At 51.6% G+C, this 26,823-nt stretch overlaps 1 protein-coding gene across 8 annotated transcripts in view; it reads left to right on the top strand.

The window, feature by feature from the left end:
- Window positions 1–26,823, top strand: part of LOC132523277 (neuronal calcium sensor 1) — a 162,658-nt gene that overhangs the window by 86,055 nt on the left and 49,780 nt on the right. For 2 of the 8 annotated variants that reach the window (XR_009541459.1, XM_060154074.1), the window contains exon 19: window positions 11,620–14,452. The exons of 4 other annotated variants lie outside the window; for them this stretch is intronic. Coding sequence is in view for 3 of the 4 variants with exons in the window: in XM_060154074.1 (XP_060010057.1) it covers window positions 11,620–11,660 (41 nt within the window). In the remaining variant the exon portion in view is untranslated. Of the gene's footprint in view, window positions 1–380; window positions 470–11,619; window positions 14,453–15,737; window positions 15,888–26,823 lie in introns of those variants that run through there. 2 more of the 8 variants (XM_060154073.1, XM_060154075.1) reach the window with 2 other exon arrangements.

Genomic DNA, 26,823 nt, shown 5'->3' with positions numbered 1-26,823 from the left:
GGGGTTGGCAAGGACAGGGGAACACTAGCCGACAGCCCGTTCCCCTTTGCTTCTGTGCGGGGCTTGGGGCAGCAGGAGTGTGTGTGTGTGTGTGTGTGTGTGTGTGTGTGTGTGTGTGTGTGTGGCCAGCTCCAGCTCACTCGGGACCCTCGCGAAAGGCTTTTTGGGAAGGTGCGGTTCAGAGAAGGTACATCTCGCAAGCGCACCGGGCAGAGAGACTTTGAGGACCAGAACACTGCCTGTTAATGGTGGGTGGGCGTGATGGTCATGGGCTCAGGAGCAAAGAGATCCCTTCTCACTTCCCCAGGCGCCCGAGAGAACGGAGGAGGGAAGCGTGTGTCCCCAGGCCGATGGGTTTTGCACCTGCTTCTCATTCACAGACCCACTCGCTCAGCTGCTCCCTGGGATATCCGCTCCTTCTGCGATGGAGAAGCCCCGCTGTCAAGGCCCATAAGCAGCCCTGTGAGGCAGCAGGCTCCCCAGGGCACCACGATCCCAACTTACACGTGAGGAATCCGAGGCTCAGGAGGCCCCATGCCTGACCCTAGGACCAGCCCTCACAATATTGGTTCAGGATCCTTTCCACAGATGATGTCATTTTTTTTTTTTTTTAGAGTATAATTGTTTTACAATGGTGTGTTAGTTTCTGCTGTATAAAAAAATGAATCAGGGCTTCCCTGGTGGTGCAGTGATTGAGAGTCCGCCTGCCGATGCAGGGGACATGGGTTTGTGACCCGGTCCGGAAAGATCCCACATGCCGCGGAGCGGCTGGGCCCGTGAGCCATGGCCGCTGAGCCTGCGCGTCCGGAGCCTGTGCTCCGCAGCGGGAGAGGCCACAACACTGAGAGGCCTGCGTACCGCAAAAAAAAAAAAAAAAAAAGAATCAGCTATACATGTACATATATCCCCAGATCTCCTCCCTCTTGCATCTCCCTCCCACCCTCCCTATCCCACCCCTCTAGGTGGTCACAAAGCACCGAGCTGATCTCCCTGTGCTATGCGGCTGCTTCCCACTAGCTAGCTTCCCACTATCTATATATGTCCATGCCACTCTCTCGCTTAGTCCCAGCTTACCCTTCCCCCTCTCTGTGTCCTCAAGTCCATTCTCTATGTCTGAATCTTTATTCCTGTCCTGCCCCTATGTTCTTCCATGTATATGTGTTAGCGTACGGTATTTGTTTTTCTCCTTCTGACTTACGTCACTCTGTATGACAGAGTCTAGGTCCATGCACCTCACTACAAATAACTCAATTTCGTTTCTTTTTATGGCTGAGTAATATTCCATTGTATATATGTGCCACATCTTCTTTGTCCATTCATCTGTTGATGGACACTTAGGTTGCTTCCATGTCCTGGTTATTGTAAATAGAGCTGCAGTGAACATTGTGGTACATGACTCTTTTTGAATTATGGTTTTCTCAGGGTATATGCCCAGTAGTGGGGTTGCTGGGTCGTATGGTAGTTCTATTTTTAGTTTTTTAAGGAACCTCTATACTGTTCTCCATAGTGGCTGTATCAATTTACATTCCCACCAACAGTGCAAGAGGGTTCTTTTCTCCACACCCTCTCCAGCATTTATTGTTTGTAGATTTTTTGATGATGGCCATTCTGACTGGTGTGAGGTGAAACCTCACTGTAGTTTTGATTTGCATTTCTCTAGTGATTAGTGATGTTGAGCATCCTTTCATGTGTTTGTTGGCAGTCTGTGTATCTTCTTTGGAGAAATGTCTGTTTAGGTCTTCTGCCCAGTTTTGGATTGTGTTGTTTGTTTTTTTTTTTTTTGATATTGAGCTGCATGAGCTGCTTGTATATTTTGGAGATTAATCCTTTGTCAGTTGCTTCGTTTGCAAATATTTTCTCCCATTCTGAGGGTTATCTTTCCATCTTGTTTATGGTTTCCTTTGCGCTGCAAAAGCTTTGAAGTTTCATTAGGTCCCATTTGTTTATTTTTGTTTTTATTTCCATTTCTCTAAGAGGTGGGTCAAAAAGGATCTTGCTGTGATTTATGTCATGGAGTGTTCTGCCTATGTTTCCCTCTAAGAGTTTGATAGTTTCTGGCCTTACATTTAGGTCTTTAATCCATTTTGAGTTTATTTTTGTGTATGGTGTTGAGTTTATTATGTGTATTCTTTTACATGTAGCTGTCCAGTTTTCCCATCACCATTTATTGAAGAGGTTGTCTTTTCTCCATTGTATATTCTTGCCTCCTTTATCAAAGATAAGTTGACCATATGTGCGTGGGTTTATCTCTGGGCTTTCTATCCTGTTCCATTGATCTGTATTTCTGTTTTTGTACCAGTACCATACTGTCTTGATGATGGTAGCTTTGTAGTATAGTCTGAAGTCAGGGAGCCTGATTCCTCTGGCTCTGTTTTTCTTTCTCAAGATTGCTTTGGCTATTTGGGATCTTTTATGTTTCCATACAAATTGTGAAACTTTTTGTTCTAGTTCTGTGAAAAATGCCATTGGTAGTTTGATAGGGATTGCATTGAATCTGTAGATTGCTTTGGGTAGTGTAGTCATTTTCACAATGTTGATTCTTCCAAGCCAGGAACATGGTATATCTCTCCATCTGTTTGTATCATCTTTAATTTCTTTCATCAGAGTCTTATAGTTTTTGGCATACAGGTCTTTTGTCTCCTTAGGTAGGTTTATTCCTAGGTATTTTATTCTTTTTGTTGCAGTGGTAAATGTGAATGTTTCCTTAATTTCTCTTTCAGGTTTTTCATCATTAGTGGATAGGAATGCAAGAGATTTTCTGTGCATTAATTTTGTATCCTGCTACTTTACCAATTTCATTGATTAGCTCTAGTAGTTTTCTGGTAGCATCTTTAGGATTCTCTACGTATAGTATCCTGTCATCTGGAAACAGTGACAGTTTTACTTCTTCTTTTCCGATTTGGATTCCTTTTATTTCTTTTCCTTTTCTGATTGCTGTGACTAAAAGTTCCAAAACTATGTTGAATAATAGTGGTGAGAGTGGTGAGAGTCTTGTTCCTGATCTTAGAGGAAATGGTTTCAGTTTTTCACCATTGAGAATGATGTTGGCTGTGGGTTTGTCATATATGACCTTTATTATGTTGAGGTAAGTTCCCTCTATTCCTACTTTCTGGAGGGTTTTTATCATAAATGGGTGTTGAATTTTGTCAAAAACTTTTTCTGCATTTATTGAGATGATCATATGGTTTTTCTCCTCCAATTTGTTAATATGGTTTATCACATTGATTGATTTGCATATATTGAAGAATCCTTGCATTCCTGGGATAAACCCCACTTGATCATGGTTTATGATGCTTTTAATGTGCTGTTGGATTCTGTTTGCTAGTATTCTTCCCTCTTAGAACTGCTTTTGCTGCATCCCATAGGTTTTGGGTTGTCGTGTTTACATTGTCATTTGTTTCTAGGTATTTTTTGATTTCCTCTTTGATTTCTTCAGTAATCTCTTGGTTATTTAGTAGTGTTTTGTTTAGCCTCCGTGTGTTTGTAGTTTTTACAGATTTTGTTCTGTAATTGATATCTAGTCTCATAGCATTGTGGTCAGAAAAGATACTTGATACGATTTCAATTTTCTTAAATTTACCAAGGCTTGACTTATGACCCAAGATATGATCTATCCTGGAGAATGTTCCATGAGCACTTGAGAAGAAAGTGTATTCTGTAGTTTTTTGTTGGAATGTCCTATAAATATCAATTAAGTCTATCTTGTTTAATGTATCATTTAAAGTTTATGTTTCCTTACTTATTTTCATTTTGGATGATCTGTCCATTGGTGAAAGTGGGGTGTTAAAGTCCCCTACTATGATTGTGTTACTGTCGATTTCTCCTTTTATGGCTGTTAGCATTTGCCTTATGTACTGAGGTGCTCCTATGTTGGGTGCATAAATATTCACAATTGTTATATCTTCTTGGATTGATCCCTTGATCATTATGTAGTGTCCTTCTTTGTCTCTTGTAATAGTCTTTATTTTAAAGTCTATTTCGTCTGATATAAGAATTGCTATTCCAGCTTTCTTTTGGTTTCCATTGCATGGAATATCTTTTTCCATCCCCTCACTTTTGGCCTGTATGTGTCCCTAGGTCTGAAGTGGGTCTCTTGTAGACAGCATATATACAGGTCTTGTTTTGGTATCCATTCAGCCAGTGTTTGTGTTTTGGTTGGAGCATTTAATCCATTTACATTTAAGGTTGTTATCGATATGTATGTTCCTATTACCATTTTCTTAATTGCTTGGGATTTGTTATTGTAAGTCTTTTCCTTCTCTTGTGTTTCCTGCCTACAGAAGTTCCTTTAGCATTTGTTGTAAAGCTGGTTTGGTGGTATTGAATTCTCTTAGCTTTTGCTTGTCTGTAAAGGTTTTAATTTCTCCCTCGAATCTGAATGAGATCCTTGCTGGGTAGAGTAATCTTGGTTGTCAGTTTTTTCCCTTTCATCACTTTAAATATGTCCTGCCACTCCCTTCTGGCTTGCAGAGTTTCTGCTGAAAGATCAGCTGTTAACCTTATGGGGATTCCCTTGTATGTTAATTGTTGCTTTTCCCTTGCTGCTTTTAATATTTTTTCTTTGTATTTAATTTTTGATAGTTTGATTAATATGTGTCTTGGCATGTTTATCCTTCAATTTATCCTGTATGGGACTCTCTGCGCTTCCTGGACTTGAATGACTATTTCCTTTCCCATATTAGGGAAGTTTTCAACTATAATCTCTTCAAATATTTTCTCAGTCCCTTTTTTTTCTCTTCTTCTTCTGGGACCCCTATAATTCGAATGTCGGTGCATTTAGTGTTGTCCCAGAGGTCTCTGAGACTGTCCTCAATTCTTTTCATTCTTTTTTCTTTATTCTACTCTGTGGTAGTTATTTCCACTATTGTATCTTCCAGGTCACTTATCCGTTCTTCTGCCTCAGTTATTCTGCTATTGATTCCTTCTAGAGAATTTTTAATTTCATTTATTGTGTTGTTCATCATTGTTTGTTTGCTCTTTAGTTCTTCTAGGTCGTTGTTAAACATTTCTTGTATTTTCTTCATTCTGTTTCCAAGATTTTGGATCATCTTTACTATCATTACTCTGAATTCTTTTTCAGGTAAACTGCCTATTTCCTCTGCATTTGTTTGGTCTGGTGGGTTTTTACCTCCTTCATCTGCTGTGCATTTCTCTGTCTTCTCATTTTGCTTAACTTACTGTGTTTGGGGTCCCCTTTTCACAAGCTACAGATTCGTAGTTCCCATTTTTTTTGGTGTCTGCTCCCAATGGGTAAGTTTGGTTCAGTGGGTTATGTAGGATTCCTGGTGGAGGTTCTGGTGGATGAGGCTGGATCTTGTCTTTCTGGTTTGCAGGACCACGTCCGGTGGTGTGCTTTGGGGTGTCTGACCTTATTATGATTTTAGGCAGCCTCTCTGCTAATGGGTGGGGTTGTGTTCCTGTCTTGCTAGTTGTTTGGCATAGGGTGTCCTTCACTGTAGCTTGCTGGTCGTTGAGTGGAGCTGGGTCTTAGCGTTGAGATGGAGATCTCTGGGAGAGCTTTTGCCGTTTGATATTACGTGGGGCCGGGAGGTCTCTGGTGGACCAATGTCCTGAACTTGGCTCTCCCACCTCAGAGGCTCAGGCCTGACACCCAGCTGGAGCACCAAGACCCTGTCTTCCACACAGCTCAGAAGAAAAGGGAATGAAAGAAAGAGAGAGAGAGAGAGAGAGAGAGAGAGAGAGAGAGAGAGGGAGAGAAGGAGAGAGAGAGGGGGAGGGAGAGAGAGAGAGAGAGGGGGAGGGGGAGAGAGAGAGAGAGAGAGAGAGAAAGAAAGAAAGAAAAAAATAAAGTTATTAAAATAGGCAAAAATTATGAAAAATAAAAAAATTTAAAGGTAATAAAGAAAAAAGAAAGAGAGAAAGAAAGAAGAGAGCAACGAAACCAAACAACAAATCCACTAATGATAACCAGCACTAAAAACTATACTAAAAAAAAAAAAAAAAAACCAGAAAAAACAGAAACGGACAGTCAGAACCCTAGAACAAATGGCAAAAGCAAAGCTATACGGACAAAATCACACAAAAAAGCGTACGCATACACACTCCCAAAAAGAGAAGAAGGAAAAATAAACACCACATACACACACACACACACACACACACACATATATATATAAAAGGAAGAGAGCAACCAAATCGATAAATGAATCTACCAATGATAATAAGCTCTAAATACTAAACTAAGATAAACATTGAACCAGAAACAAATTCGATGCAGAAAGCAAACCCGAAGTCTCGAGTTGCTCCCAAAGTCCACCGCCTCAATTTTGCGATGATTGGTTATCTAATCAGGTATTCCACAGATGCAGGTACATCAAGTTGATCGTGGAGATTTAATCCGCTGCTCCTGAGGCTGCTGGGAGAGGTTTCCCTTTCCCTTCTTTGTTCGCACAGCTTCTGGGGTTCAGCTTCGGATTTGGCCCCGCCTCTGCGTGTAGGTCGCCTGAAGGCACCTTTTGGGAAGTCTGAGGTCTGCCAGTGTTCAGTAGGTGTTCTGTAGGAGTTGTTCCACATGTAGATGTAGTTTGGATGTATTTGTGGGGAGGAAGGTGATCTCCACGTCTTACTCCTCCGCCGTCTTGAAGACCTGCCCAGCTGTTTTTCTTTTCGTTCTTCTTTTCTCCCATGAGGATCTCGGCGCTGACCACATCACGTGCTCGGGTCGTCACATGCCTGGGCGCCCCCCCAGATGATGCCATTAAATGATCTCTTTTCCTTTGTCAATAACAATAATATTATTAAAACCTATGTTATTATTCATCAATAATAATAATAATAGCCAGTCTTTACTAAGGAGTGCTGCGTATTCCCGTACATCACTTAATTCTCATAACGATTCTGTGGGGAGGTAGTATTTTTATTATGGCCACTTTCCAGATATGGAAACTGAGGCTTAAGGAGTTTAAGTAACTTACCTAAGGCCACACAACCAGTAAGCACAGTCTGGCTCCAGGGCCTGTGCTAACCACTGTCCCACTGGCCACTTCCACAGGCCCCTGTAACACAAGGCTGCTGGCCAGAGGGCCTAGTAAGGATGTGACTGTGGTGGGCAGTTCTGACATCATGGATGGAGGACCAGCCCTTGGTCCTCTCTGACCCCAGAGCCCCTGGTCCTCTCCAATCGCCATTTGCCCTGACTGGGTGGTAATTCACTCGGGGTGAATGCAGGAAAGAAGGATGGGAAAGACCACAGAATTCTTCCCAAGGGAACACCGAGATACACAGTGCTGCCTCTTCCTCCGTGATGACCATGACCCACAGCGCAGTGGTTCATGCCACTCTCTCCAGCCAAGCCCCTGCCCAACACAACGCTACGGCAGCCACTGCCCACGGGCTGGAGTCGGCAGCCCACTGCAGCATGTTTTGGGGACAGGGTGAATCAGCTCAGCTGGACCCAGCCTATGGTCATGCGGCTCCCACTTTGGGCCAGGTACCTGCGGGACATCTGAGATGGGGAGGCAGCTGGCCGCTGGGTGGGCTCTCTCTAGCAGTGCCGACCCTGTGAATATGACAACTAAAGGCTCAGTGCTTCACCTCCATCCATTCACCTCTTCATTACATCATTTCTGCCACGGGAGAACCCATAAAACAGTGGGTTCCTCATGTCTGTGTATTCCACAGGACATCGGTTCTTCAAATGCTATCTGGAGCTAAGGAAAAAGTAAGAGTAGAAATACTGAAATAAAACCAATTTCTTTCCCGCAGGATTTCTCAGAGCCTTTAGTATGGGAATGTGCCTGACTCTTAGATGGGATATCCCCCCAAAGCATTTGCCCAGGGAACCCTTTTCCCCACAGGACATGTGTACCACTGAGACTGGTTTTTCTTCAGGAGATACTGGATTATATACTTTTGATAATCTTTTTATAACTTGGAGAAAAAATATGATTAAAAACTACTTAATTAAAAACCACAGGGACTTCCCTGGCGGTCCAGTGGTTAAGACTCTGTGCCTCCACCGCAGGGGGCATGGGTTCTATCCCTGGTCTGGGAACTAAGATCCTGCATGCCGCCTGGTGTGGCCAAAAAAACCCCACACACGCTCACAATGAAGAGCACAGATTTCTTTTTCATCCCACAGTTGGCATGATCCTAGGATTTTTGAAACTTTTTTGTGCTGTTAACGGATCTGTGTCGTGTAAGTAGATTTCTGTCCATGCTGTAATTTAATACTGTTGGATAGGATTCCATGGTATGGATAATGGAATCCCTCGGTTTTGGATACGTAGGTTGTTTCCACTTTTGTTGTTGTTGTTATAAGTGCCGCTACAGTAACATCCTTGAAGCTAAACACTTGTATAGAGCTCCAGTGGTTGGCTTCGGAGAATTTCCTAGAAGTGGAATTGCTGAGTCAGAGAATATGGGTATTTACTGCCAAAATGTTCTTCAGAAAGGTTGTACCAACTCAACCTGCCTGGCAGTGGCTGGTTGCCCATTTTCTCACTTCTTTGCCAACACTGGGTTATGGTCACTGATGCTTTTTCTTTCCAGTTTGTTTTGTGCTCCTCTGATAAGTTGTCAGGGACAGCTTTTGTGCTGACGGGAGACTTGCATTTGCTCCAGTATCACCTCCTTGAGTCCTTTCCCCATTTTCTATTGAGGGCTCACCATTTGCTTCTTAGCTTAGAAAGTTCTTAATAGGTTAAAGATGTTAACTGTTTGGCGTGCGTTTGTGCCCAGCCTCTTTGATGCTTATAAACCCTCCCCTCATGAGAAGATCAGCTTCGTCCATGAGATGGGAAATGATCTGCCCAAAGCCACACAGTGCATGAGGAACAGAACCAGGCCTGAGCCTGGGCCTCAGGATGCATGCTCCACGCTGGGGATTCAGTGGGTCCCCTCCTCCCCCTCCCCCGACTGGGCCAAATTCCAGCACACCCCTCCCCCCACTCCTAGCAGCTGGCTGTACCTGGGCAGCCCCCATTCGCACCCACCTGACCGATGGAACGACGGAACGGAAAGGTCTTCCTCGGGACACACCTCCTTAAATCACATAACGTGCTGCAAACCCCAGGACCAGGTGCCGTTGGGCGTAGGTGCACACTACGGGGGCATGAGGTCACCTGTGGGACCCTGGGAAGGCTCTGTGGAGATGATGCTTAAATGGAGACTAGAAGGGACGTCCAAGACAGCACTGTCTGTTAGGAATAGAATGTGGCCACCGGTGGAAGTTTATATTTTCTAGTAGGTTCATTTAAAAAAAACTAAAAGAAACAGATGGAATTAATTTTAATAATATATTTCACCCATTATAGCCAAAATATTATCGGTTCAATGTGTAATCAAATTTTTAAAATATATGAATGAGATAGTTTTCATTCTTTTTATTTTGTATGACCCTGCGAAATCCAGTGTGTACTTTGTGCAGAGAGCACGTCTCCATTGGATCGGCCACATCGCAGGTGCTCAGTGGCTGTAGGTGTGGGAGGGGTTTCCTGTTGGAGCTTGAAGGTCTAGGCAGTCACTGCAATATGGGAGGGGGCGGGAGGGCAGCCCCGGCGGGGTAACAACTTGTTAGGGGGACCAAGAGATAAGGCAGGAGACGGTGGCTTTACGGTGGCTTTGAGAAAGGGCAGTGGCTGGCTTAGACCTGTTGTGGGCTGGGGAGGAGTGGAGAAAAGCCTTATGCCTTGAGGGCTATTTAGGCAGTGAAATCCCATGGACCAGGTTGATGGATCTAGAGAGGGGGTTCCTGGGGAGAGGGAGGAGCCTAAGATGTTTCAGATTTCTGGCTGGAGCCACTGAGTATGGGGGGCGCCATGTGCCCAAGGGGAGAAGATTCTTTTTGGGAGGGAGGGGATAAGTTATGTTTCTGTCGTGATGAGTCTGAGATGCTAGCGAGACGTCCAAATGGACACACCCTATAAGGCACTGGATATGTGGACTGAGACCTGGAAGAGATCAGAATGGAGCTGTTGATCAGGCAGAAGAGGTAACCGACACCCAGGATGCAGTGACCTGGGGGAATCTTTAATCCTGACTCTGCCCACCACATGTGTGTCATTTCTCCCTCCCCCCCCGCAAAGCTTTCTGAAAGAACTACAAAGCAAGCATCTGGGGTCACTCTCCCAGGTGAGCTTATAACACAAGGGTTGGGACTCTCAGCTGAAAGGCGAGAGAGGGAGACCAGATGCTGGGTTAAAATGCAGATTCCCAGGCCCGATGCCACCTCCTTCAGATTCACCACGTCTGGAAGGGGGCTGGGCATCCAGGTCATCCACAAGCCCTAGCAGCTGACTCAGGAAGGCGTGTTCCTGGGGCTACCGGCAGCTGAGCAAGATGATCTGTCAAATACTTTTCTTATTCAAAAGCAAAGCATTTAGTTGTAGAAAACAGTCTATATAAGACACAGAGGAGATTCTCAAGTTAGGTAGTGATAATGGCTGCAGAACCTAGTGAATATACTAAAACTACTGAATTATATACTTTAAAATGGTAAATTTATATTATGTGAATTACATCCCTTTTTTTTTTTTTTTTCCCCGCTGAGTGCCTTGCTGGATCTTAGTTCTCCGACCAGGGATTGAACCCGGGGCCACGGCAGTGAAAGCACTGAGTCCTAACCATAGGACCACCAAGGAAGTCCCATCCCAATTTTTTAAAACACAAGGAAAAATACAGATGAGAGAAGAAAATAAAATGACCTATAATCCCACATATACTGGTAGCAATTGCTGTAACACCCTGGAGGTGTACCCTTCGGACTGCTTTCTCCATAGGTATATGGACCTAATTCGATTATTCTGTGCGCACTGGTTTATGACCTGCTCCTTGCCGGGCTCTCCCTCCCCCTCCACCCCCTCCACCAGGGATCCATTCCATCCCTTCCTCTCTCTCATCCCCCCAACCCCCATCTAATCAGTTGCCACTCAAACTCCCTGGCTCTTCACCGGCCTCTGGGCTTTGACTCTGTCCCCTCCAATCCACAGCAGCCAGAAGGGGCCTCTGAAAGTGGGAATCTGGTCGTGAAACCCTGGCTTGAAGCCTGGCTGCACATTTTTCTTCACCTTAAAACACCAAATTCTTGTGGCAGAAAGACCCAGAACCAGTGCTCTCAGAACGACCCCGGGCATCAGAGAGTGGATCTGAGCGCTTAGTCTGGGGTGGCACGGGATAAGGTATTTGGATGTTGGCAGGGACCCTTTGGGCTGAAATCCAGGTCAGGAAAGAGGGTAAGGCTGGCCCCAAGGCCCAGCACCTTCCCACATGCTCTCCCCACGTCATGGGGGCCCGGAACACTCTGCCCAGCCTTGCCCGACCAGCTCCTATATATCTATACGCTCCCTTAGTGACCTTATCCCGTCGCAGGGCTTTAAATTCCATCTCTGCCAGGATGACTCACCAGCTGATCCCTGCAGCCTGGACCTGTCCACAAACTCCAGGCGCCTGTGTCACCTGCCTCTTCGGCATCTCCACTTGGATGTCTAATAAGCCTCCCATACCTCACACGTCCAGAACCGGACTCCTGCTCTTTCCATCTGCAAACCTGGCCACTCCCCACAGTAGCAAATGGAAACCATTCTCCCAGTGGCTCAGGTCAAAATCCTTGGCCTTGATTCCCTTCTTTCTTTGTCTCACACCCTTACCCAATCCATTCAGGTATCCTGCCGTCTCTGCCTTCAAAATATAATCGAGTCTAACCAGTTCTCTCTATGTCCTCGCTGCCACGCTGGACCCGGCCACCACCGCCCCAGCTGATGATGCTGTGACCTCCCAAGGGTCCCTGTTTCCACCCCACCTGCCTGGAGTCAGTGTGCAGCAGCCCAGGGATCCGGCTAAGTACCAACAGATCCCTGAGTCTGACCTCATCTCCGATCTCTGCCTCACTCTCTAAGCCCCACCTTGCTGCGCCCCTGCCAGGCCACACACAGGCCACCAGGCTCTACTGCAGGGCATCCCCCTCCTTCAGGTCCTTGTTCAAATAGCACCTCTTCATTGAGGGCTCCCTGCCAGTAAACATCTCACAGCTCCCACCCCAGCACTTGCCATCCGCCTTCCCTGCCTTATTGTTATATTTCACCTCTGACATTATATATTTTACTCATGAATTTTGTTTATGTTTATATCACTGTGCCCTCATTAACTGTACACTCCACAACAGCAGGAGTTTTGTCTCTATCCTGCAGGCCCGGCACATAGTAGGTGCTCAGTAAATACTTGCTGAATGACAGAGGAATCTGTGAAGCCCGCAGGAAGCTCCCTGCCCCCACAGGAGTTTCTGTGTATGGTTCACATCTTTTCATGGAGTTTGTCACCAGTGTGATTTGGGGACCAATGTGGGGCAGACAGGGGAGGGGGAGGTCCCTGAGCTCCCTGAGGAAATGGACCACGTTGGTCACGGTGGTGTCCCCAGTGCTCAGCAGAGTGCCTGGCATGTAGAAGGTGGGCAAGAAATACAGGAGGAGCACGTGGCTTTAGGGCTTTAATTGCTACTGCTGTCACTGTCATCCCAACTAGGCCTTGGTCCCCTTGCTGGCTCCCCCTCCTCCCAGGCAGGATGCTCAGGCTGGGCTGGCCAGCGCTAAACCCCTCACCGTGGGTCCCTCCCTACTGTCCATTCCTAGCCAGTCCTCATGGTTGGGACATCCTGCTCCCAAGTTTAAACCAGGTCCCTCCAACTGTGGGCCCAGCTCTTGGGGTCCGTACCCTCCTCACTTCCTTGACAGAATGAGCTCTAGCAGGCCAGCAAGTGTACGCCTCTCTGAAGGCTTCCTGGGGCCAGGGCCTCGACCAGGCAAGGCCTTCAGGAGAAAGGCTGGAATGGGGCGTGTCTGGAGGAGGAGGCATCTGGGGTTGAGAGGCAGGGTTTCTGTCTCCCCCGTTCCTTCGGGCTTCCCGGATCCCCTGAGGTCTGAACACTGTGCCAAAGTGGGGACAAAAAGACACCCTGCCCACCACCTCATCCCTGCGGCCCTGAGGAGGGCGGCCTCTTCCTGCCATGCTCTGTCCACCTCCAGGCCCCCAGCACCGGTGTCCTTCTGCCCTCAGCCCTTCACTCATTTACAGAGGTTTGCTGAGTGGCCACTGCAAAGTCAGGTGCCTTCTAGGTGCTGGAAATAAAACTACAAATAAGAAAGAATCCCTGCCCTCGGGAGGCTCATACTCTAGCTGAGGAGACAGCAAAACACAATGAAAAAATCTGCTAATGAAATCTGTGATATTGTTTGTTCCTCTTTCTCTAGTTCATTTAGGTGTAAGGTTAGATTGTTTATTTGAGATTTTTCTTGTTTCTTGAGGTACGCTTGTATAGCTATAAACTTCCCTCTTAGAACTGCTTTTGCTGCATCCCATGGGTTTTGGATGTAGTGTTTTCACTGTCATTTGTCTCCGGGTATTTTTTGATTTCCTCTTTGATTTCTTCAGTGATCTCTTGGTTATTTAGTACTGTTTTGTGTAGCCTCCATGTGTTTGTGTTTTTTACGTTTTTTTCCCTGTAATTCATTTCTAATCTCATAGCGTTGTGGTCTGAAAAGATGCTTGATATGATTTCAATTTTCTTAAATTTACTGAGGCTTGATTTGTGACCCAAGATGTGATCTATCCTGGAGAATGTTCAGTGCGCACTTGAGAAGAAAGTGTAATCTGCTGTTTTTGGATGGAATGTCCTGTAAATATCAATTAAATCTATCTGGTCTATTGTGTCACTTAATGCTTCTGTTTCCTTATTTGTTTTCACTTTGGATGATCTGTCCATTGGCGTAAGTGAGGTGTTAAAGTCCCCCACTATTATTGTGTTACTGTCGATTTCCTCTTTTATAGCTGTTAGCAGTTGCCTTATGTATTGAGGTGCTCCTATGTTGGGTGTATATATATTTATAATTGTTATATCTTCTTTTTGGATTGATCCCTTGATCATTATGTAGTGTCCTTCCTTGTCTCTTGTAACATTCTTTATTTTAAAGTCTATTTTATCTGATATGAGTATTGCTACTTCAGCTTCCTTTTGATTTCCATTTGCATGGAATACCTTTTTCCATCCCCTCACTTTCAGTCTGTATGTGTCCCTAGGTCTGAAGTGGGTGGAAACCATAATTCAAAAAGACACATGCACCCCAGTGTTCATTGCAGCACTATTTACAGTAGCCAGGCCATGGAAGCAACTTAAATGCCCATCGACAGATGAATGGATAAAGAAGTTGTGGTACATATATACAATGGAATATTACTCAGCCATAAAAAGGAACGAAATTGGGTCATTTGTTGAGACGTGGCTGGATCTAGAGACTGTCATACAGAGTGAAGTAAGTCAGAAAGAGAAAAACAAATATCGTTTATTAACGCATGTATGTGGAACCTAGAAAAATGGTACAGATGAACCAGTTTGCAGGGCACAAGTTGAGACACAGATGTAGAGAACAAACGTATGGACACCAAGGGGGGAAAGCCGCAGGGGGGTGGGGATGGTGCTGTGATGAATTGGGTGATTGGGATTGACATGTATACACTGATGTGTATAAAATGGATGACTAATAAGAACCTGCTGTATAAAAAAATAAATAAAATTAAATTAAAAAAAAAGAGATCTGTGATAGTTGCTAAAGAGAAAACAGATAAAGCTGGGGAAGGGGACAGAAGAGGTCCCAACATGTTCACATTGTAGATGGGGGGGCCCTGGAAGCCCACGTAGACTCTCTCCCTCACCATAAACTTGCCCCACCCCCCATCCCTTGCCTCTGTCCATCCAGGTGGAGCCCTGGCCACTGGTCTGGGCCACAGCTCCTGACCAGAGCGCCCCTCCACACTGAGGCCAGAGAAGCAGAGAAAGCATATCTGACCCTGTTACCTCCTTGCTTAAATCGCAGAGGCCCAGCTCCTTGGGGCGAGCGCAGGCCTGTCCCCACTGGTCCTTGCCCTTCTCTCTGGCCTCACATCATACCCCGGACTGTGCGTGGAGTCCCGTGCACGGAGAGGAGCTCTCCCTGGCGTTCAGGCCTCCTTCCCTCCTCCAGGTTTTCTGGGCCTTGAACACGTTCCCAACCACCCTCCCTCCCTCCCCCGGGCTTGGAGGTCACCTTCCCCAGGCCGCGGTAGGTGCCCCCCCCACCCGCCACCACACGTGACATCCTGCAGAGACGTGTCCTCCCCTCCCGCCCCCGCCCCATCAGGGCTGGGACCGCGCCTGGCCTGCTCCCAGGCTTCCCCAGCGCCCAACAAATCAGTGTCGAATGAATGAATTTCGCCAAGCCGAGCCTCAGCCTCATTCACGTCAGATCTTCCGGGCCCTCCCCCGCCCGGCTCCGCCCTACGGGGGGGCCGGATCGCCGCGAGGGAGGTGGCGGGGGTGACCTCGCCCTCCCGCCCGGGGACCGATGAGGCCGGGGGCGCCCCTCTGCGAGCTTGGCTTGGCGCTCGCGGGGTCGTCGTTCCGCGGGCGCAGGCCCGGCCGGGCGGGTGCGGGGCGGGAGGTGGCGCCGGGCGCTGAGTGGCGGCTCCGGGTCCACCCCTGGCGCGCCGGTGCGGGCGGGAGGCGGGAGGCGGGGAGCGCAGGGGCGGCGGCGAGAGGGAGCGCAGCAGCGAGCATGTGCCGCGGAGCTCAGTAACCAGGGACGACCGCGGCAACACCGCGGCCGCGTCGGCGCCCAGCCCAGCGCAGCTCCGCGCCGCGGCGCCCGGAGAGGGCGGCGGCCGGACGGCCCGGGCCTGCCAAGCGGCTGCCCCGCGCCCCGGGCACCGCGCCGCGAGCCGCAAACAAAGGCGCGGCCCCGGCCCGCCGGCCCCCCGCGCACCCCGCCCCGGCCCAGCCACTCCCGCTGGGCGCCCCGACGGGGTCCGGCCCGGGGCGCGGGGGCCGCGGCCGCCGAGGATGGGGAAATCCAACAGCAAGTTGAAGCCTGAAGTCGTGGAGGAGCTGACCAGGAAAACCTACTGTGAGTGCGCGCGCCGGGACCCCCGCCCTGCGCTGCCGGGCGCTGCCTCCGCCCCCTCGCGCCCCTCCCCCCACGCGCGGTCACCACCCCCACCCCCCGCCCAGCGTCCGCTCCGGGCCAGCTCTCCGCTCCCCACGACGCCGCCACCCTGCCTTGGCCATCCCCTGCCCTGCACCCGCCCCGGGCCCCTCGGAAGCTCCCGGCCGCGCCCCCAGCCCCACACCTGGCCCTATTGTTCTAGGACACCCCCCAACCACGCGCTCCCGGGACGTGTGCCGCCTGTCCGCGAGCGCGGGGCCACCCCCGGGCTCGGAGGGAAGCCCCCAGCCCCCCCGCGGCCCCCCCCAGCAGAACTGTCCAAAAGGACAGGGGTGTGCAAGGGCGAGGGGCGGAGAGGTGGCGCCTGCTTGCGAGGTGGCTCCGGCTGCGCGGAGCCGACTGGCACGAGCGCAGCGGGGCGGGTGATTCATGCATCACGGTGCCGCCGCTACTGCCGCTGCCGCCGCCGCTGCCGCCGCCGCTACCGCTGCTGCTGCTGCGAGGTTGGCCTGTCGCCCCCTCCCTGGCCCTGATCGTGTGTGGTGCGGTGGTGAGACTTGTCAGAGAGCTCATGGCAGCGGCAGCGGTGAAGGGTCCCGGGCATCCTCTTGGCTGCAGGGTTTATAGGCTGAATTCTCCTCTGGCCCAGATTGCACCTTCCCAGCTTCTATCTGTATCTGCCAGGTTGGGAAATGGGTTTCTACAGCCCTGGGTGATCTGGTCCATCTCATCTTTTAACCGTCTGGGGCACCCCTGAGAGGAGGGTCTGTCAATTTCAGATTTCTCTAGATCTGTCCCAGTGTGTCTCTCTCCACGTGCCCAACTTCGCAACTCTCCGGTCACCTCACCTCTCCAGTTTCTCTGTACCAGACTTCTCCCTTCCCTGCAAGCCTCTTGGAGATGTCCCAGCGTGCCAAGGGTTAATGGCACTGGGTCCTGACCACACGGTCTTTCTTTTAGGGTCTTTCTTTTGGGGGATCGGAGGAGGACTGCTGAGTGGTCTGGAAGGGCTTCTGCCTGGGCATCTGACTTGGAACGGGGCAGGGGCTCTGGGCTTGGGTTGGGATTCTGAGCCCGTACCTGGGCGGCTGCGTGGGTCCAGTCGCTCTGTGCCCTCCCTAGACGGAGGCAGATTGACCGCCACCTCCACGCGTTGATGGAGGCTTGGGAGGCAGCTTGTGATGGTGCATTGCACAACCTCTGCTCGCCCCTCCCCCCACTCCATTGGTCTTCTGGGCACGTTTGCAGGTCTGTCCAAGCCCACACTTCAGCTCCATGCCCCTCACCCCCATGTGCTTGGATTGAAGGGGTCTTTCCTGAGTGGGTGCTAGGCCACTGGGAGGTACTGGCCCCTCTCCAGTGGAATTCTGCAGCAAGGCGCTCACATCCCAGTAGCTGCTCCTTGAAGGGCTGAGGCTCTGAGGACCAGGGACTCCGTCCTTGCTGCTCTTACCTTCTTTCCAAGGTGGGTAGGTGGCCCTTCCCAGTTTGGCTGCTATCTTGTGAGATTTGCTGGGCCTTCCTTCAGGCTCTGTCCAGCTGCGGCCTGTAGCTGTCAGCAGGCAGGCTGCACACGGGGCTTCCCAGGCCCCTGGGCTTGGGGAGGCAGAGGGTCCAGTGGGTTTCAAAGGAGGAGTGAGCTTGGGCTGCGCCAGGGTGTCTCCATCACCTGCGAGCTGAGTGGAGCCAGGTTTCCTGCTTCTGGAGCACATCGCGCACCAAGCTCCTTGCCTCCCTAACGCGTTCAATCCTCACCGTAGTTCCGGGACCCAAGATCCCAGGGCCCGTCAGCAGGCAGTGTCAGGACTCGAACTCAGGCCTGTCTGGCCCCCAAGTTAATCCCCTTGAGAGACCTCAGAGCTCACGCTGAGAAATCTGGAGGGGCTTTTTTTCTGTGTGTCCCTTTCTGATTTCTAAGCCCGTGATGGCGGCCTCTGGATTGGGAAGGCACCTGGGGCGGTCATTTTGTCCATCGCCCTCTCTCTGGGCAGATCTGTCAACTTTGGGAGAAGATGAGTCAACAAGGCCTTGTTAGGAATCAGGCCCATGGTGCTGGGCTGGGCCGGGCTATTTTAAAAGGCCTTTGGAGAGCTGGAACAGTTTCGATGAGGGAGAGAGTGAGCCGGGTACTTTTCCTCTAGGGCTCTTATTGGGTTTGGGCTGAGGGAGGTCGCGGTGGGCTCGTGGGACTTCTGTCTATCTCCCTTGCTGATGTCGGCTCCCTCAGGGCAGGCCCTTCCCTGTCGGGTTGCATTGGCACTTAGTAGGGCCACAGGTATCTGTTGAATGAAAAGTCTCCCGGCAGGAACAGCAGGAAAAGCCTCCAGCCTGTTCTAAGGCCCCAGATGGGCCTCCTTTGGCCGGGGCGTGAAGCCGTCTGCTCTTTGTTCAAGGGGTTCTGTGTGTTATACGGGGTCAAGAGAGGAGCGCTTAGGAAGGACTCTCAAATGTCAGAATCTCCTGGAGGGTCCGTTAAACACCAAGGTGCCTGGGTCTGGTCGCCCTCCCAGATTTCCGATTCTTAGAGCCTGGGCCGGGCCCAGGAATTTGTACCCTTAACGAGTGTTTGTCATGCAGACCTTGGTTCTGAGGAGTCCCAGTTGAAGACCCGCAACTGGTTCTAGGAGTCCTGGCATGTGTAAGCATCACCTGGTGTCCTAGGCCACCTCGGCATCCCACAGCCAGCCACAACGCCGAGGGGGGCCCAGAGGGGAGCCCCAGATGTTCATGCCCAAGTCAGTGCTGGCTGCCATCCTTGGTGGTGAGTCTCCTGCTCTCTGGAAAAGACTGTCTTGGTGATCTGTGTGTGTGAGGACGCAGGAGGAGTTCTGAGAGCTCCAACCGTGTGGCCCTCCCTCGGCACATCTGGAGTCAGCCTAGCTAAACCTCTCTGTCATTCAGCTTTAACACTGCAGAGCAGATTTTTTTCCCTCCGCTGCGGAAGAGATTTTGTAAGTCATCAGCGCCCCGTAACCCAATCCTCACCCTCCCCGGCACAGTTCACATCCAGGGGCAGCAGGAGGTTTGCGAGAGACGGAGGCCCCACCCAGCCGGGACTCATCAAACAGTGCTCGGTGTGGCCAGCAGCCCGGTTTCTGTGAGGTCTGGCCCACTTTTGTGCAGTTTGTTGGTAAGGATATTGTCATCCCTGTGTGCCCAGGCTGTGGGACAGGCCAGTCCTTCACCTAACTGAGCCTCAGTTTTCTCATCTGCAAAATGGGTGTGCTCATGGTCCCTGACTCCAAGGGCATGTAAGGAGGCAACAAGATGATTCACATACAGCAGAGCATAAGGCGTATGGTAAGAGGTCCCTGATGCGTGACACACACTTGTCAAGGATGCGAGGATGCATGTTAGTGATCGTTACTAACACGTTGTTTTGACTACACAATTGGGCTTCATCCTGAACCGGTCGTAAATACATCTTGTGAGCAAAGTTCATCTCTCCATGAAGGAACCTCCCTACGGCCCTGGTCTTTGTGCCTGGCACTCAGGAGGCGTGGAAAGATGGGACTTTGGGTTTGCCCGAACCTTAGCAGGTTCTTGTTTTACCTGCTGCAGTGTCTCCCCCACCCCCATCCCACTTGTTAATTTTGAGGCTGCCCTGACCTGCCCTTCACTGAGTGCTCACTCTGTCCTGGGCACAGAGATGGAGATGTGAACGAGAGAGATGTAATTCCTGCCCTCGGGTGGAAACTAGCCAGGTCGTCCGGAAAACCGAGCTTGTGGGGCTCAAGCCGTCTGTCGTGGTCTGAGCTGCATCCGTTTAAAGACTTCTGGGCCAAGCCAGCCAGCTTGGACTTCTGGGCCAAGCCAGCCAGCCTCCTGGGGAAGGCAGAACCCTCCACCCTCTCTCCCCCTTATTCTCTCCCCGTGGTGCTCGCGGCTCTCCCCACACCTCCTTCCAAAACTCAGAGGAGGTCCCCTCCTCCCTCTGCTCTTGTTGCCAATCTTGGGTCTCTTCGGCCTTTCCCCTGATGCCAGAATGGTGGGAGGGGCATCTGGATGCGGGGGTGGTCAGGGTAAGCCAGCAGCTGAAGTGTCTGCAGCCCAGAGCAGAGAAGGGGACCCCCAGGAGTCTGGTGGGGAGATGCTGGATGTCACCAGCCTCTCTGGCTTTGGGAAGGGTCGCATGAGGGTCCCTTCCTGTAGAATAAGGAATACTCTTTGATTGGTGCTTCTCCCACCCAACTCTGCTCGACCAGGGAGGGCAAGACATTGCCTTGGGGGGAGGCAGTATCTGGCACCCATCTTAAGATAACTGAGCGAGTTGGGGCGTGGAGGGCCCCACAGCCGAGAAAGGGATAAGTCACCCAGAACAGGGAAGGCCCTGAGGGAGGGAGGCGGCTTCTGCGATCCCTCTGCCTCCTGTGTGCGTGCGGGTAAGACCAAGGAGGCCGCTCCCCGACTCCACTGAAGGCTAAACAGCAGCAGCAGGAGGAATCGAGGTTAGACTCTTACAGCCGGGCTGGGCAAGAAATATCAAGCCTGTTGTAAACTCAGTAACCTGGAGAATGGGCTGGGTCCTCACTCGGGCTCTGTGACCTTGGGCAAGTTGCTTACCCTCTCTGAGCACCAGTTTGCTCATCTGCAGTACCTGCTTGACTCTGTGGATCTAAAGGGGCGAGGGCTTGGAGGTCCGAGCGTGAGCCAGAAGGGGAGGGGGCGCCGTTTAGCCACAGAGTCTCAGGGAGGGAAGTCGACCCCGGGGATCAGATGCGCCGGGGTTCCGGCCCTTTCCTTGGGCAAGCCCCGTCTCACGGAGCTTCACTTTCCTCCTCTGGAAAACAGGCATCGGGGGGCCCCAGAGGTGGGAGGAATCTGCGCACTTGAAGGGTTCAGCATGGTGCCTGGTTCTGGGGGGACCCTTTAAACCTCTCCTGGTGGCAACTGATCCTCAGAGGCAAGTCCTCTGTCCTCCAGCGCAGGACGGGCCCACTGGCTTACAGCCACTCCTTGCCGAGAGAAGCAGAGGTCAGAGAGGGGCAGGGACTCCCCCGGGGCCCAGAGCCCAGGCCTCCTCCAAACACCTCTTCCGGCTCTTTCTGCATCCCCCAGCTCCATCCACCCCCATCCCCACCCTAGAGAGTTCTGGCGTGTCATATCTCACAGTGTCAGGTGAGAGCCCTTCCTCCTGGCCGCGGCCTTGGGATTGGGCCCAGATTCCTCTGCTCCCAAGGCCAGGCCTGAGCCCCTCTGGGGCAGATGCAGCCGGCCAGTGCACTGGGCTCACGCCATCCCTCACCAAGGGCCCCAAAGGCCGTAGGAAGGGTTTTAGACATTTTCCCAGATGGGCGGGGCCGGGGGTGGCCGTCTATGGATGGAGGTGGTGGAGACGTTAGATTTGGGTTTGGATATCCTTTTAGCACGTGGTCCCTAGTATGGAGGGGGTTGGAATCAAGGCCGGGTGATCATGGTGATAAATTGGGGGTATCACTGGGGGTGACGTCAAGGACAGATCCTACATATATTTAGGAGGAAGACTGAATAGGACTTGGTACATAGGTTTCATTACCTTGTAAATTCGGGATTATATGCTTTTTAACTTCTCACAATCTGACAACTGTGAATGTTTGCCCATGATTTTTTAACAGTACCTCATATGAATGTAACATATTTTATTTAATCCCTGGCCATTGGACATTTAGGTTTTTTTTTTTTCTCTCTAATATAAACAGTGCTTGAGAATCATCTCTGTACTAAATCTCGGCATGAACATCTTTGTAGTAAATCTTTGCACATGTCTCTTCTTGAAGATAAATTTCCCCAGATGAAGTTGTCGTATTAAAGGCTGGGAACATCTTAAAAGGCTTTTGATTGAAAACTTGTTCAATTGCTCTCCACAAAGTATGTTCCCATTTATATTTTCAGCAAAAGTGGATGGGAGAGTGCCTGTTTCCCTGCATCCTTGCCAGCACTGAGTGTTATTGTTTTTCTTAATAATTGCCAACTTGATGAGGAAGAAAAGAGTAGCTCACTGTTTCAGTATTCATTTCTTTGATTAGTTTAAAATAAAATCCTGGAATCTTTGAGCTAGAGGAGACTTTGGGGTCATGTAGTCCAAAGTCCTTGTTTTACTAATGGACCAGTCGAGTGCCAGAGAGGTGAAATATCTCCTGCAGGGTCACGTGGCAAATACCCGGGGCAGGTTGACTCCTGTCAGGTGCCTCCCATGGTGCCGTGATGGGTTGCCTGCTGGGGTGGAGATGAAGATGTCTTGCTCTCTTCATTGAAGCTGATGGGGTTCATCTTGTCCTAAATCTCTCTTGCTCTCCAGTAAGGAAAAGGAAAACCAGTATAAATTAAAAAGAGGTTCCTCCTTACTGTCATTATGAGACGAAACACTTTGCACAAGTGGTCTATCTACCACGGCAGAGATCGTCATAAATTAACACGCCAGGTTTCCAGGTAATGTGAAATTGGAGTCAGGTTCCCGGCCGGGGGTGGGACAGCAGAGTGGTGAGGGCTCAAGGGCCAGCTTGCCGGCCATGTGACCCTGGGGAGCCCCTCACCCTGCTGAGCTCTGGGTGCCGGTGTGTGCCGTTGGCAGGCACAGGGACCGACACCTAGTAAGTGCTCAGTAAATGTCCTCGCAGGAATGGGGCTGCTTGGCCGTCAGAGGCAGGGGACGGTTCGCGGCCACCCCCCTGGGAGGTAACAGCGTGAGCTGTCACAGGCCCTTGGCTGGATTGGGAGTGAATGGTAAATTCACACGGCTTCTGTGTTTGGCCTGGCTGGTAGCTGGATCGTTCTGGGAGCTGGGGAGGGCGGGCCGGCTCCAGAGTGCTGGGTTTTAGGATCCTGTGTGGACGCGGGCCTGGAGGAGTGGAGACACACCTGCTTGGGGTTCTGTCCCAGAAGCACTGCAGCCTGGACAGTGACTTTCGAATCACTAGCCCCCCCCGGGCCTCGGTTTCCCGCTCTGTGCAATATTCAGATTGCCAGATGGTGAGACTTCCGTGGGGCGGCTCCTCCGGGGCCCCAGGGACGGAACGTGCTCGGGCTCCGGTGTCTGATGACGTGGACTCTCTGGCTGGCTCAGCCACAGGCGAGTCTTTCATCTCCTGATGCCTCAGTTTTCTCATCTGTGAGGTGGAGAGTATAATGCCCTCATAACACAGGGCTGTTGCGTGCGGGGTTAGAAACAGCAAAGACACTGAATTTGGTGGCTTGGGTGCTCCCCGTAGCTCATCAGTGGTCATGGAGACCCCGTAACCAGCAACGAGTAAGGATCAGAGGCTGTCGCCTCGGCCGGAGTCTGGCATTAAGCATGCCAGCCCAGCTCAGCGTTGATGTGTTCGTCACCCGCTCCTCCCAGGAGCCGTGCATGGTCCCCACTCTACAGGTGGGGAAACTGAGTCTCAGAGGGGACCGGCGCTGGCCCAGGGCCACACATCTGGTGAGTGGTGCGGGGGAAATTGACCCTGGGCTGTGATGAGGGGCCCTGTGCAGTTGGGGGGCGTCAAGAAGCTTCGGTGCAGGGGTGCGGGTGAGCATGAGTGAGTGTGGGTGTGCAGCCCTGGCTCACGTGGGCATGCTCCGAGGGTGAGTGACGGGGTCGTGGCATGTGTCAGGAGTGAGTGAGCGGCACGTTGGTGTGTGTGACGGCAGGTCTGAGCAGGTTGTAATGTAGGTGTGCAAGGGGGGTGGGGGCACTCAGGTGGGAGGCACAGACAGGCTGGGCCCTGGATCAGAAGCTGATTGCTCAGCTGCCTGCCCTGGGGCCAGGTGACGTGGCTGCCACGTCTCTCCCCTTCTGCCCTGGCCTCGATGGTCTCTGGGAGCCCCTCTGCCCTCGAGCAGTGGGGAAATGTCATTGGTAGGAGTGACAGTGATGATGACTCTTGTTTACCAAGTGGGCCCTTGGTGCCAGGAGTGTTGAGTACAGATTTTCCCTCCTGTGTTCTCAGCACAGCCCTTGGAGGAGGAACTATTATGCCCATTTTACAGATGAAGAAAAGGAGGCCCGGGCAGGTTCAGGGACATGCCCAAGGCCTCCCAGCCAGTCAGTGGCCAAGCTGGGGCTCAGGCTTAGACCTTTGTCTTGCCAAAGCCATGCCCTTCCCACCCCGTGCCCGCCTCCCATGTCCTCTGTGAGCCTTGTAACCTTACAGCTGCTGCCATGAGTAGTGAGTGTCCCATCACTGGAGGCATTCAAGCAACTGCTGGAGTGTCAGACACTGCCAGGCGTCCCGGATTCCTGGGCCGGATGTGAGGTTGGGTGGTGGGGTGGTAGGATCCTTCCAGCTGGGAACACACAGCCCTATTGGTCTTTTTTTTTTTTTTTTCTTTTTTTGGTCGCACCGCGCAGCTTGCAGGATCTTAGTTCCCCGACCAGGGATCGAACCCCAGTCCTCGGCAGTGAAAGTGCGGAGTCCTAGCCACTGGACCGCCAGGGAATCCCCAGCTCTACTGGTCTTGCCGTTCTGCTTCCTGCAGGGGACTGGGGGCAGCCTCACTTGGCTTCCTGTGGGATGGAGGCAGAGTCGAGGCCTTCAGTACGGTGACAGGAGGAGGGGCGTGACAAGTCCAGGGAGCATCACTAAGCGTGTACAGCGGGCTGGGCCGCACCCAGGCCTCTGAGGCTTTCTTAGCCTTTGCCCCATCCGGGGGGGGGCCTTGGGTGCTAAGGCGCAGCCCGAGGATGAAACCGTGGAGGCCCAGAGTGCCCCGGCCATCCGCCCTGCCCGTGCCTGGCGTGGCCTGGGGGCCTCAGGAAGTGTCTGTTGGTCAAGGGAGAGACCAAGTCCTCACGGGTGCCATGCGGGGCTCAGAGGCACGGTGACAGAGAGGACCTTGGGGTCTGGAGGTCTGGTAGCAGTATCCTGATTGTAAGCACCTTGAGGGTAGGGACACATCTGGTGGATTTGGGCGTTTGTTCAGTGCCCAGCCGGGAGCTGTGCACGGTGCAGGCCTGTGAGTGCCTCTGGGTAAGGCTTGGGCTTTCCAAAGTGCTTGCCATGTGTTGCTTCGTTCTGCTTCTCTGCTGACCGGGGCGGGGCCCACCTGTGTCCCTGACCTGCAATCTGATGGGGGTGGGGAATTGCCAAGGAGCTAAGAGTCTGGGGTCCTGGTTCCAGCCCAGTTTGCTGTGGCTGCGCCTCTCAGGGTCTCAGTGTCCCCATCTGTCCCACTCTCAGTGATACGGATGTCACCTTTTCTCAGCCCCAGGGAACCCTGATGGTACCATCTAGGAGGCTGTGCTCCCCACCAAGGGAGTCTGGGTTGGGGTTGCCCAGGATGGGTTCAGGGCAGCTGTTGGCCCTGGTGCTCCTGGTCTCATGAGGTGGCCCCAGGAAGCTGGCGGCGCATCCAGGCCACCGCGCTCTGGATTCCCTGGCAGGGGAGAAGGAGGAGAGCGGAGGAATGTGGCTTTGAGGAATGTTTAACCCAAGGCAGAAATAGCACTCTGCATTTTTTATTTCAGGCTTGGGTTTTCAGCTAGGAAGTGGGCTCAGAGCGCCATTCTCTCTTTCTCCAGGCTCCACCAGCTCCCCCACTGCTCTGGCCTTTTGGGGACAGGAAGTGGCCTCTTTTTTTTTTTTTTTTTTTTTTTTTTAGAAGTAAGAAACTGCTGTGCGAACCAGAAAGGACCGTGGATTTGGAGGCAGACAGAGCTAGGTTCAAATCCCCTGTTCTCCACTTCCCAGCCCTGTGATCACTTCCTGCCATGAACCCCTGCTTTCTCTTCTAGGGAACTGCGGGGAGGGGGATGGCAGCTGAGTTCCTCCTCAGGGGCCAGCCGGGCCTGGGTACAGAGCCCAGCTCCTCTCATCAGCTCTGGGATCTTGGCCGAGCCCTTTCCTATTGAGCTTCCTCACTTTATCTGTAAAATGGGCAGCTGTTGCTAACCCTGCCTCCCAGTGTGGTGGATGGAATGAGTGTGAAACTGTTGGCAAAAGGGCCTGGCACACGCTAGGCTCTTGAAATCCCTCCTCTGAGTCCTGGTGGCCTCATACATAAAATGGGAAAACGCCTCCTGCGGGCCTGCTGCGGGAGAAATGCGGGTTCTCACCTGGGCGAGGGGCGGCTGAGACCGCCTTCCATCTGACCGTCTGTTTGCCTCGTTCCTCTGAGCCTGAGCAGGGCCCACCCCCGCCCACACTCAGCTTGCATCAGCGCCCAACGTCCCCTTCCATGGAGGTGCCCTGGGCCCAGCCAGTGCCCGCCCCAGACCTGGCGGTGAGGACCTGTTTAACCCACCTTCTTGCCGTTAGGCTGTGAGCGCCGTGAGGGTGGAACGCGTCTGGTTTCACAGTTCACTGCTGCATCCCTGCTCCTAGGACAGAGCCTGGAGCACATTTGTTGGAATGAAGGAAAAAACAAATCCATAAACAGACAAGCTAATGAATGAACGACATTTCTTTTCTTTCTTTCTTTTTTTTTTTTTTTTGGGCCACATGGCATGTGGGATCTTAGTTCCCCGACGAGGGATCGGACCTGGGTCCCTGGCAGTGGAAGCGCGGAGTCTTAACGGCTGGACCACCAGGGAAGTCCCTAAACGACGTTTCTTCTCATCCATCTCGGGTCTTTGCTTTCCATTTGTCTGGCCTCCTCCTACCTCCTGGCCTGGGTGACGAGGGGCTTAACACATCTCGGGGGGGGCGGGGCGGTCCTCAGAAGTCAGGTGCTGGGAGGCTGGGCCTCAGCAGGTGAGGCTTAGCAAAGACCCCAGCCCCTCTCACCGTCTGGGGCTGGGGAGCCGGGGAGGGGTCCAGCCAGCCAGCCAGCCAGCTTGGCCCCTCCTCCCGGGCCCCTCCTTCTCCTTTCTCTTTGTAGGAACCAAAAGATTCCTGTTCAAAGGCAGGAGATGGGGCTATTTTTGGCACTGTGGGGGAAAAAGCCAACGCTTCCCTTCTGTTCAAAAATATATGGTGTATGTGCTGGGCAGGCAAGG

The sequence above is a fragment of the Lagenorhynchus albirostris genome, chromosome 7 (assembly GCF_949774975.1).
Source record: "Lagenorhynchus albirostris chromosome 7, mLagAlb1.1, whole genome shotgun sequence".
NCBI lineage: Eukaryota > Metazoa > Chordata > Mammalia > Artiodactyla > Delphinidae > Lagenorhynchus > Lagenorhynchus albirostris.
The sequence above is the reverse complement of the archived record's forward strand: the minus strand, read 5'-3'. Positions and strand labels throughout refer to the sequence as shown.